We start from the raw sequence: 12,367 nt of genomic DNA on the forward strand, positions 1-12,367 counted from the left end.
GCATACCCAGAAGCATAGCAGTTACCACACCACTAAAGAGCTCAGGACAGAACATGCTGGGATTCAGAAACTTAAGTACTTAGACCCCTGCCTAATTTGTTCTTTTCATGCTTATACAAGCTTATTTAGGGAAAACCAGCATCCTTCCCCTCAGAATATGTAACAGGCTTAAAAAAGCCATTGCCAGAGTGTGTCATAAAGTGGCTACCTCAAAAACAGCCATCTAAGGTGCTAATATCTGTAACAGTTAAAAAAAATCAAGTGTTCCCATTAGGAGAATGAAAGAAGCAATACAGAGGAAACACCCCAATCCTAAGCAAAACCCCGGCAATATGTACCTGTTGCAAGTTTTTCTTCATCTACAGAAAGAGATTTATCTTCTACGTTATTTATGGCCTTTTCTGTGTCTTCAAGCACTGCCACTTCCTCAAATCCTCGAGATTTTACCTGAAGAATTTTTGGGAAAGAACAAAAAATGCATTTTCAAGGAAGAAAAAAATAAGCTTACATGGTGGGGCATGTTTTAACCTCATAATAAATACAATCATTATCCCTGTTAATAATATTGTAGCCAAGTCTTCTGTACCTTGAATTCCCAGGTGACTGTGACAGGTACAGGTTAATGTTTTGAAGTGCTATTTCTAATGGGGAAGAAGTCTGTTATTCCTCATGATGGATGTTAGCAGTTCATTAGGCCAATACTGGCTTTTTCGGTACTAAAATGAAACTTTACCTGTTGCTCATGATAGCCTTTCAGAGCTCTTTTAACATTGGAAATTTTCGGAGAGCGGATGGGAAGAGTTTTGATTTCTGATGCTGTCAAAGTACTCAGATCACCCACTGTCTTAATGTTCTTTGCTCGAATAAGCTGCCCCAAGCCTCTGGCACTGCAGCAGGGGAGAAGGAAAAATGGATTATTATCTGGAATTCAAGTGCATTCTGCCTGGCATGGTGGGGCAGAAAGGAATCTTATATGAATGCTGGTTCACATGCACGTAAGTGAAGGAAAAACCAAGATGCAAATGATGTCCTGGCTGCAGAAGCCAGGTTTATCCCACATCCATCAGTGACTGGCATTCTAAAGCCGACTCGCATTTAACAGGAGTGGAAAGAAAAGGAGCTGAACACACTAGCCACAGCTGTTCTGAGCATCTCCCACTGCATGTCTATAGTTTGTCATGGTAAGTTACCAAAATTCAGACTGGAGCCCAAACTAGCTGAGCACCCAGCCTTTCTGCATTTGAAACATAGGGCTTTTTCCAAAATCTTGCTTCTCCTTCAGGACACAGAAAGCTCCAGCTGCTTTGCTGCAGATAATTACTAAGATCGGTCTGCTCTGTCATGTGAAGTGGAGAAAGCTCCCAGTGTTCCTGGGAGTGAGCTTTTCATATGCTTACATAAAAGATGACTTGAATAACTCCAAAACAGTTAAGTCTCCCCTCCACAAAAATAACCTCTCTCCTTTAAAAAACACCTGGCAAAAAGATCTCTCCAAATTACCACATTTTGCATCAGAAAATTTGGCTTTGTAGGTTTTGGTAAGAATTCTGTTTCTATTAAACTGTCATCTTCAAAAGCAACAATCCACTTACCATATGTTTGATGTAATCTGAGGTAAAATTACATCCACTGGCGCTTTGCAGCCAACTAAGGCAGGATACATGCGTTCCATGGGGCCAGGCAGCGACTCCTTCGTCATTTCTGTGATCTTGAATAATACAGAAAAATTATTAAATTGGCTATCACACAACTGAATATGGGAAAAAATAGAAGAATACATGAACCAAAGCACATCTTACTAAACACTTCTTTGAGCTCTTAAATTTAGGGTTACGAGATCCTGGGGACAGAAATCCTTTGGTTGGAGTGGTAATATGCTGGATAGAAAAAGAGGAAAAAATATCTCTCAGGATCGCAGGCATTCAGTTAATTGTAAGATCCCAGCTATCTAGACCTCAGAGCGCACTTGTCTCCAGAGAGAAACAGAAAGAATCGTGCTAACCCAGTTACAGCTAAACCTTACATCAGTGAGGTTTCTTACCCATACTGATTCCCTGCTCTTACAATTGTAACACACACTAAGGCAACATTACCAATGACAAACAAGAACTGTGAGTACTTGTGATACAGAGGAGTAACAGAATTTACCTTGGCCTGAATATTAGATAAAATTTTAAGACTTCGGGAAGAAGGTGAAGAATGGGATCTAATGACAGGGCTTCTTCTATCTATGTCATCTGCCAGTCCTTCTTGATAAATGGGATTTGCAAAAGAGACTCGACGAATCTGTTTTTAGAAAAGAGTAGTTTTTATAGCATGAACACAAACCACCACACTCTGGGGAAGTCAGCCTGAGGAGACAGAACAGTTCCATTTGGGATAAGTCATTAACATTCTTGAATGACACAGACAGTGTTTCAGTGAGGACGGGAAGTGTGCCTTCCTCATTGCTGAAAGGAGCAGCACATGCATTTTGCTAAGCTGCTCAAACCGTGGTGGCAAGACCCTAATTACAGCAGCTCTGCAGTGACGTGTCACACTGCAGCCCAGGCAGCAGCCCACACTTGGGCTCTGTTTTGAAAATAAAACTCCTCACCCTGAGCCCTGTGATGACACAAGCCTGTCAGGGCTTGCACGTTCCAAAAAGAATCTCTATGTCTTCAGCATAACATCATTTACAACAAAAAATACAGTCAATAATTCAATGTATTTGAAACTCATTACACTCAGGTGCTGTTACATGCCCTGATTATTAATCATTAATCACATCATAGTACCTTATTAGGAGGTGACAGGGAATCATCATCTTGATTTCTTTTTACACCTCTCTTTAAAATACTTGTGGACGGAGAAGCTGAAGGAGACCACGTGCAGCGTGCTTGCACACCATTAGGGCTTTCATTAACTACCACTAAAGAATCATCATCTTCCGGCTTCTGAGGTGAATCCACAATGTTGTTTTCTACTGCATCTCCTTTGTCCAAGACCATATTTTCAGGCACTGTAATTTCAATTTCATCTAATTCCTCCTTTATCTCTTTATCCTGATTAATACACATTTCTCCTACAGTATTCTCATCTGCTTCTTTATCGCCCCAACTGCTTTCTTGCTCATTCATCTGTTTTTCCTCAGGCTTGCTAACAACAACTAGTGCCTCAGGTATCTTCTCCAGCTGTTCATTCAGACTGGTTTCTTCCTCTTCTGTAGCTACTGGTTCTTCATTTTGATTCCCTGCAACCAGACTGCTTCCACCAGGCTCCTCTGGCACACACTTGGACAGACACTGTTCAGTTTGGCCATCCTTATCAGCAGGTTCTTCTGTTTCTACTACAGGGTGAGTGATTTCACCCGCTACGCATACTGGATTTTCTAGATCCTCCTCCAGTACAGAGCTCTTTCCTTCCAGGTTATCCTCAGATGATCCCTCTCTTTCCAAGTTAAAGGCACTAGGTTCCTTAGGAGGATGCAGTGGAGTGCTCATTGCACAAGGTGCCATGGACAACCTCTTGTCCAAATCTGAATTACTGGACATCTCTGATGTACTGCCAGGCGTCTGAACTGGGGTGATTTGCGGCTCACTCGGTTCATGAGTGTTCTTATTTTTTAATTCAGTCAACGACGTTACTTCTTGCTTTGACTTTTTATAACAGCAGCTACAGCTCTTTGGTTTTTTCAGCCTTTTGCTTCTTTTGTGGTGACACTCAGGTGTTTGTGAAAAGGAAAGATCACCACCTGAAGAATCTGGTGTGGATACACACTCAGACGGAACGGTTGCATGACAGTCCTCTACAACTGTTTGCTTCACAATGTCTTTACCTTTCTCTACTGCTTTCAAATCTGGATCAGCTACACACGGGTTGGTGACCGATTCCATCAGTGTGTGCCTCGTGTTCTGTTCCACATTCTTGTTCTGCACACCAGGTGAACCCTTCGAGATGGCAGATTCCACAGCTTTGCTAGCATCTGTGGAAGTCACTTGGGTCTTCGGGTCACATGGTTCAGATGTCAGTGCAGCATCTGTGCTGACTTCACAGCTCAGCTCCCCTTTGCTTGCTTCCAACAGATCCTTTGTTTCATTTCTTTGGGAAGACACCTCAGGGCTATGGCTTCCTGGCTGTAGATCTTTTAATTTACCTTCAAGAAAATCACTTCTATTTTTCACTTTGGCAGATCTTTTCTTCCTTATGCTTTCTTCCTTGGCCTCAGAGCCATCAGCCTCTGAATTTTCTATGCTGGAAAGCAATCCTTGTGAAGCTCTTCTTGTGTGATATCGTGGGCGTTCCAACTTCTGACCTGCTGTACTTGAGCTACAGTCTTGACTTTCTGTGTCAGTCTTCGAGTTCTCTTCTGACCTCCTAGCACTCTTGTCCACTTCCTCATCAGGGCCCGCTGAAGCAGGAGACTCCTCTGAGCTGCAGTCCTCTCCAGTTCTCTCAGGTAGGTTGCTTTCTTTATTCATATTTTCTGTAGCTTTCCCAGAAACTGCTTTCTGCTTTTGGGATAAATCCTCTTTAGCCTGTGGCACCTTCTTTTGCCCAGATTTTTCGTTGTCTTTACATCTGTCTCTCTTTTGGTGGCCATCTTCCTTATCTTGACTACCTGCTGTGCCTTCTACAGTTTCTGACCGCCGTCTTGAAGAGCGTCTTAGTGGTTTTGGGCCAGGAGACACATGTGGAGCCTGACTGTCATCGCCTGTGACCTGGTCGGATGACACAGTCATCTCTGGGGGTGTATTTTCTTTAGAATCTGTATCTAATGCCTGGGCCTTTTCTGTTTCTGCTATCAGATCTTCAGCTCTTTTAATTTCTAGTTCTGTAGAATGGAGAACTTGGGACTGAGAAAGAAGACTGCATTCCATGTCTTCTACTGCAGAAGATATACTACTTTTTATACTTCTTGAAGCAAAAGACTCGTGTAGGCTTTTCTCTTGTTCTGACCTGATAAATGACTTGGACTGCTTATTCCCTTGGTGATCCATTTTACTCTGTCTGCGAGTCAGCCTTCGTATTGCAGTAAATATTTGTTCAGTTTTTGTAGGCTTTTTATTTTCTTCTCCGGGTTTTTCTGGTTTAGCACTAGTCTTTTCCTGTTTACCTGCCACAGAAGCACCTCCGAATGTCTCTGATACACCACTCAATGCTGAAAGGCTGAAGGGTCTGTTCTCTGAACTACCAAATTTCTCCAAAGTAATAAAAGACTGTCGACGGCTTGCAGGCTGTGGTGTTCCAGAAATTATGTCACTTGAAGTTGAACTGTTGCTGACATTTGAAGTGTTTTCATTCCCTGATAAGAGCTCCTTTGAAGCTATTTCCACAGTACTTCCTTCTGATCCCTCTCCAGCTGACAGCTCCTCCACAATCATCCCACTTGTCTCCCTTCTTGATTCTTCCCCACTGTTTAAAGTTGAGCTCCCTTCTGGGTGAGTAACAGGTGACTTGTTCACATAGGCAGCATTCTCAATAGGATTATCTGATTTGTTGGTGCATCCTTCACTCTTTGCATTTTCTTCCTGTCCCAAAAATATAAACAGCAAATACTGTAGTTTTGCTATGGATAAAATATTTTAAAAACTGCCCTGGTGGGACAGAAAACAACACAGCCAAAGGGGATTCCAAACCACCCTTCTTTCCAATTATTTTGTTACCTGTCCTTCAGTAGTTATGAAAGATAAAGGTTGTGATTTGTTGGGGTTTTTTTTTAAAGCTATTTAATCCCAAAACATGAAGAACTGCAAAACCATTTTATGTAGGTTTTGCCAGATACTAACAAACCTACTACTCAAACAGGTTTCATGAAAATTGTGCTGTAGTTCACCTACTGTGTGTTCAGAACTATAGCTGTTTAAAGGCAGCTCCTCTCCTAATGGGGATTAATAGAATCATAGAATAGTTAGGGTTGGAAAGGACCTTAAGATCATCTAGTTCCAACCCCCCTGTGACTTACAATTTCCAAAATCTACTATTTAATCCCCTTGAGGCCCTTACAATTCATGCAAAAGAAGTTCAAAGTGTGGAAACTTAGCAAAGCTGTTCAAAGCGTGGTCTGCTAGAGTAACACAGAAATTAATATTAAGACCTTTAACAGTGAAAACAGTTCCAGAAAATCATCATGCATACCAAAACCCATCCACTAGGGAAAAAAGTGTTATGGAAGAGAAGGCAACAGTGCTGTGATTTCTGAATCATAAGATGTACAGCACCGGAGCAAGTCACAGTAAGTCTGTGCTGCAGCTCTGGGGTATTTCACCCCACTAAAACATTAGTCAGTGGTAGCATATAGACATGACTGACCGTAAGTCCCTACAATACCTGAAGGTGTGTAACTTAAATATATCCACACTAAATCTAATTATATAAATCCTCACATTTTGAAATTCAGTCAAAATGCATAATGATTGGGCCCTTCTGATTTAAATTATACAAAGCAGAACACAGCACAAAGAACCCTGGTAACAGTACTGAATTCTCATCTGGTGATGAAATACAAACCGCTATCAGTGTATTCCACAGTCACACAGCCTGTGTCAGTATCATTTGGGCATTGAAAAAATAGCGGATGCCGAAGAAAGAGAAAATACTCTTACATGTTAATCAATACAGAGAAAGGAAATGGTTCCTGTGAGCTAATACATTTGAGGGTACTTATTTTTGTTTGAAGAGTTTCCAAATCAATCTTAAAACCATATCATGGCCAATAATAAAAGACTTAATGCCATTACTTACACAACTACTAACATGAAGAAAACATCACCAGTATGGTTATTATTCTGGTATCTTAATTACTATAAGACAATGAGAAATTACCTGAGACTTGGTTTTAGTATCTTCTTTTGCATTTTCTATTAAAGATGATGTTTCCCTGAAATAGAAGTTACTTGAATTAGAAGTGCTGCAGAAAGGAGGGACACCTTCAATGTACACACTAGCCACCTTTACTTACAAAGAATCTTCCTGGCTTTGAGTATACTGAGAAAACAAGGTACTATCTTGTGATGCATCCAAATTGTTGTACATAGCAGGAATACCAACTCTGAAAGAAAACCAGAAAGGGGAAGTCAGACTCTTTTACTGGAAAACTAAAAGGAGGGCAGGCTAGTGTAACACATTCATGACAAGAGAGCAGATCCTTGTATGAGGTGGACTGAATGTCCAAACCCTAAAGACCACTTGAACAGCAACACGCATCCCAGCAGGGGCGGCTGCACAGAGCAAGGGAATGTATGTGCAGTGTTCGGAGGCACTGCAGCTGCACACTCCCCTCTCTGGTTCAGGCAGGAAAGATGCAATATTGCAACTGGCTGACACAACCTCACACCCCAACTGGCACAGCCAAATGCAAAGCGGAACGAGGTCATGATCTATCTCCTTATTTCCAGACTGCTGTTGTCAGTTGCATTAATTTTTTTCCCATTTTGAACACGCTTTTGGAGAAAAAAGCTGTGGTTGGGATCTCACTCTGCAAAGAACTGATCCACATATAGAATCTAACCAATTTCCTGTCAAGCACCGCTGTACATAAATTTTGCTTACCCTGTTTTTTTTTTGCTGCCTGAAAATACTCTGGGTATTATTTTCTTGCATTAAAAAAAGGATAATTCAAAACATTCCCTTGCAATTAAGATGAGTCTTGGGCATATCCTAATTTGAGATACGCTGCTGTCATAAATTCATCTCTTTTCAATTTTAGAAGTCTTTCTTTCAGATAAAGGTAAAAAATCTTTTAATTTCAATGATTTAAGAAAAATTGTACCTTCCATTTCACATGGCAGAAGTTGTGACATAAAAATGCAAGCTCAAAATTACCAAACTCCTAACAATTAACAGAGAGTATATTTAATCAAAATAGGAACCATAGATTAGAGAGTAATTTGGCTGCTTTAAAATAGTAAAGCAAAGAACTTTGTTATTTTTAAACTTTGTGTGGAAGAGTACGATTTAATTGCCTATAGTAGTCTTGATACGAGAACTGAAATTCTGTCAATCTAACATGCTCAGTGCAATGATATTACACATTAAGTTTACAATAGAGTAAGTCACAGACCTCTTTGACCTAAGCACTTCCTTTTGATGTTCCGTCAGTACTCTTGCTTTTGTTTCTGGAGGAATATACACAAAATCAGTGGATTTCTCCTCTTCCAGAAGTATCTCACTTTTAGCCTTCAAAGATGAAAATTCTAGTTTCAACTACAGAAAAGAAAAAAAATTAGAAACAAACCAGAGGAACTGGAAGTATTTTTCTACTTCAGGTACAGTCATCCTAAACAGAAGAGTACTTACATACCCACTGTTCTTTCAGTAGCTATATAATATATATACACATAATATAAAAATATTAACTGACACAAATCCCTCATTAGGTGATGATTTTCTTCACGAGTGAGTTTTTGCCCCCCACCATTACTACTGAGAAGAGATCCTGCAGCCTCTCCTCCATGCCTGTAAGCAAGCTCCTGCACTTTGACATCTTGAAGTTCAAAGCCTGTAAGAGGGGAACATACCTCAGTGCTCCTGGGGGATATTATTTACTACTGTTTACTAAGTCAGCCATTCCTTAGGAATACAATAACCTATGCTCCCCAGTGTGTGTGACTAATTCAGAGCATGCAAGCACAGGTCTACCAGGACCAAGGCCCACCTTAGGACCTGAATTCAGTCACAAATTGCACCCAGACCCAGGGGTGAACTTTGTATGTGGTTGCCACTCCCCCCATCCTTCAAGCCGCCCTCCATGAGACCTCCTTAAAACTCAGCAATCTGTAAGCTCAGCAGAGAATTTTAGCAGGAATACTTAACTGAAGTGTGCTATTCAGCATGAGTTTGACAGAAAAATGTTTCAGCATCACAGAAGTCATTAGTTTCTACTGAACATCTGCAGCAATACACAGGACGTTCTGCTACAGAACAGAATGGATTTGACTGTCACACCCATCTGCAGACACCTCACCTTTGCAGATGTCACTTGCACATTACTAGACTTGTCTCGTACTTCGTCTTTTTGTTCACTCATCTGTGCCAGCATAGAACCTCGGTTTTGACCCAAGTTTACTTCCATTCCACTTATCTTTGCATCCAGCTGTGAATTTTCCATCTAGTCAAAAAGAAATACACTGAAGGCATTGTATGGAGAGACCTCAAGCTCACAAACCCCTCCTGAGACGTATTAATTTCTTCAACTAAGCTATCCCACACTCCCATTTTCCTCTACATTACGTAGAGGAAAACTTAAAAAATTAAGTCAAGCAAACTAGCAGAGCTCAAAGTTTAAAATGCATAAACTGTTATGGACCAGCTCAGTCTTCTGACAACGCTTATCCTGCGTAGCTTCTCATTCTAAACCCATGGCAAGCGTAGGCCAATCACAGAAAAAATCAAAACTGACTGTGCCACTACCTTCTGAATGATGCCCTGGAGTTATACACAATGAAGCAACCAACAGGGTCAACAAAATATTTACCGCATCAGAGAATGGGCCACTGTACTCTTCGGCTCCCTCAACGCTTTCAAAACCAGGTAGCAGGAGTGGAATTTTCTTTTTGGCTTGGTTTAACACAGATCTATTCAACAGAAAAGAACTTGAAACTTACAGAGGATGGGGGAACAAGACCAGCAGGTATCCCAGCTTGCATGAAAAGCAGAATACAAACGGTGACTAGAGCTATACAAAGCCATTTGTACAAAACCTGAGATCTGTTCCTTTAAAAATATATAAATACAAGAAACTATGTCTCTTACTTTAACTCTTCAGGATACTCCAATGCTGTAGCCTTGGCGAATGTTGCATTCCAGAACTGGGCACACTGGTTACGGATCTGTTTGCTCTTATGCTGAAATGCTACACAGAGCAACGGTGAGATCTGCTCCAGCAGTTTGCTATCATAAGAGCCAGTGCAGTGAGACTGTAAACACTGGATAACCTCAGCCAGGAGTTTTTCCAGCTGAGGGAGAGAAGAAACAATAGGGTGGTTTATTTAATTCAATTTTTTCACATATTCAGTATTTAAAAGTTTAAAACGTTATTTAAAAATTATTATCCCATAGAATAGCATGGCCCGAAACAGCAGAGCACACAAAGTCTGAACAGGTGAGTTTAGTGGTCCTCCCCTCAGGCACATTTTTAGGGGGAAAAAAAAATTAATTAAATCTCTGCCTTCAGTGTATTTTTAATTTTTTCTTAGAATACAGAAGGAATGGCAAAACTCATGTCATCCATTTTCCCAAAAGAATCCCAGCTATTTCTCCAGCAAATTTACCTTATTGTTAAGATTACTGTATACTTTAGATACATCAGGAAGCCTGCCAAGACAGAAACAATAAAGTTTAGACTTTGCCATCTGACTTATCCCAAGATAAAAGAATTAAACACATCATGCACTCAAGCACTGCACATTGGTTTCAGTATACAACTCGATGCAATAATGTTGTGAAACTACCATCCCACTGGGTGATTAAAACATCTCCTGATGTGAATAGTTCCAAGAAACTCCCTTTAACCCCTGATACTTACATGCTAACTTTAAGAGAAACTAGTGGTAAGACAGCAGTAATTGGTACAAACTTCAAATTAAAGGTTTTCTTATGAAGTAACTTCTAACTGCCTTCTGCTCTGAACCTTCTCCCCAAACAGATTTCTGAGGCCCCGTAAATATCTGCATTAAAAAGCTGAAGTACTGCCTAAACAAAGTCATTTCACGTAAATAAATCCCTGGATACACCATCCTGAAAAATGTGAGAAAACTGCATTTAGCAGTTCAGTTTATAAACCTGTGGTCTCAAACCTGGAGAGGTCCCCAGACTTGTATTTGCATGGATATGCCTTCCTTCAACATTATACCTCTGGCACTTACTTCTCCCTTTTAATGATAATTCTAAGACAATGCTCAAACCAAAGCAGATGAGATGGGAGATGGAGAGAGGTGGTGTTCAACTGAACCTGACATAAGAACAAGTAGGGTCTTGCCTATGAGACAGAGACTCCTGATGAATTTTAGGTTAGAGGTGGCAGCCCTGCTTCAAGTTTCAGTAAAGGTTCCAATGAAACTCATCGAGGTTGACTGGCAGCAGCCCACCCTATCCTATTCCATCCTCTCATCCCATACCCCCAAAAGCTGCACTCTTTTCCTTATCCCAAGCAAAGTGTACAACTCTTCCATGAACAGATCAGAGACAAGCTTCTGCCAGCCCCTTCCCACCAAGCCCCCAGTAATTTCATCATGTCCTGGGGGTAAAAGTCTGTAACAATTAAAAAAAACACAGCCACATGAGAAGAGCAAAGAGCAAAGGAGCATTTCTCAGTACTTTCCTCTGCTTAAAAACTTACAGGATTTTAGTGCGCATCAACTAATTATGATTTCTACATTTCCTACAAAACATTACACAGTTCCTGCCCACTAGAAAATACATCACTGTTAATAAGTATCTTTACTGCAGTGAAAATAAACAGCAGGCAGAAGCCAACCACTTTGGTCATGCAGAGATGACAACAGATCCACTCTGAAGAGACAGCAGTTTTACCAACGAGACTTCCAGAAAGCCTATAGGTTTCCTTTTGTGTATAACTAGGTAGGTTTGGGTTTGTTCCTGAAGACAAGCATTACAAAGGAGGCTGCTGCTCAGGCAAGGGGGGTTTGAAACCCACTGAATCTCAGTGGCAGGCAGGGCTGTGCTGTGAGCTGTAATGCGACACGCTGCCACGCAGGTCAGGCCACCGCTTTGCTCAGCCCCAGCACCCTGGGTTTACACAGCAACTGTAGGAAACGGGGAGCTCTCAGCAACTACCTGGCAGACCCATCCTTTCTGTGGTGTCCGGATGCGCTACGAAACCTGCACCTACCAGCTGGGCTGAACCTAGTGACAGACATGGTGCTCTCGAAGGTGAGACTCAGCAAGAGCTGAATTAGTGCCAATGACCTGAAACCCCTTGAGCTGTATTTTTTCGGATACATGGCTTGCCACAGACCACATAAATTTCACCAATATGCAGCAACACAATGAATCCAGACTTCCAACCGTTCTTAAAATACTCACTTTGTTCTTTCATAAAACACTGCCAGGGGTTTTGAAAAAATTGCAAACATAGTCCCAATCACTGAAGGCAATGAAACGTGGCTGATGATGTTGTGAAGAACAGCAATAATTGAAGGACCGACAGAGACCAATGTTTCTGAACAGATTTCTTTGGAACTGAACACATGGAAAGAGTTTAGTAAAATCACCAGGAGTTTAAACAGAGAGGCAAGCTTTCCAAGGGGCTCCTTTTTCTTCTTAGACCAATCTGTAGTTGTCTGTGGAGCTAACATAAGAACGGTTTTAAAAATTAGGGTTTTCTACGTAACAACAAAACACATCTAAACTTCCAGGCTATGTGAGA

At 41.1% G+C, this 12,367-nt stretch overlaps 1 protein-coding gene across 2 annotated transcripts in view; it reads right to left on the reverse strand.

Moving 5' to 3' along the window:
* The window catches only part of RIF1 (replication timing regulatory factor 1), a 35,377-nt gene that overhangs the window by 1,783 nt on the left and 21,227 nt on the right, over window positions 1-12,367 (reverse strand). Inside the window, exons 21-34 of one of the 2 annotated variants that reach the window (XM_065671221.1) lie at window positions 12,025-12,289; window positions 10,251-10,293; window positions 9,733-9,935; window positions 9,455-9,554; window positions 8,945-9,088; window positions 8,042-8,184; window positions 6,941-7,030; window positions 6,805-6,859; window positions 2,778-5,510; window positions 2,149-2,286; window positions 1,800-1,877; window positions 1,593-1,708; window positions 734-887; window positions 339-447 (exon numbers count right to left, since the gene is read on the reverse strand). In XM_065671221.1, the coding sequence (XP_065527293.1) occupies window positions 339-447; window positions 734-887; window positions 1,593-1,708; window positions 1,800-1,877; window positions 2,149-2,286; window positions 2,778-5,510; window positions 6,805-6,859; window positions 6,941-7,030; window positions 8,042-8,184; window positions 8,945-9,088; window positions 9,455-9,554; window positions 9,733-9,935; window positions 10,251-10,293; window positions 12,025-12,289 (4,371 nt within the window). The remainder of the gene's footprint in view (window positions 1-338; window positions 448-733; window positions 888-1,592; window positions 1,709-1,799; window positions 1,878-2,148; window positions 2,287-2,777; window positions 5,511-6,804; window positions 6,860-6,940; window positions 7,031-8,041; window positions 8,185-8,944; window positions 9,089-9,454; window positions 9,555-9,732; window positions 9,936-10,250; window positions 10,294-12,024; window positions 12,290-12,367) is intronic. The other variant, XM_065671222.1, reaches the window with a different exon arrangement.

This window comes from Lathamus discolor, chromosome 3 (genome assembly GCF_037157495.1).
Source record: "Lathamus discolor isolate bLatDis1 chromosome 3, bLatDis1.hap1, whole genome shotgun sequence".
Classification (NCBI taxonomy): Eukaryota; Metazoa; Chordata; class Aves; order Psittaciformes; family Psittacidae; genus Lathamus; species Lathamus discolor.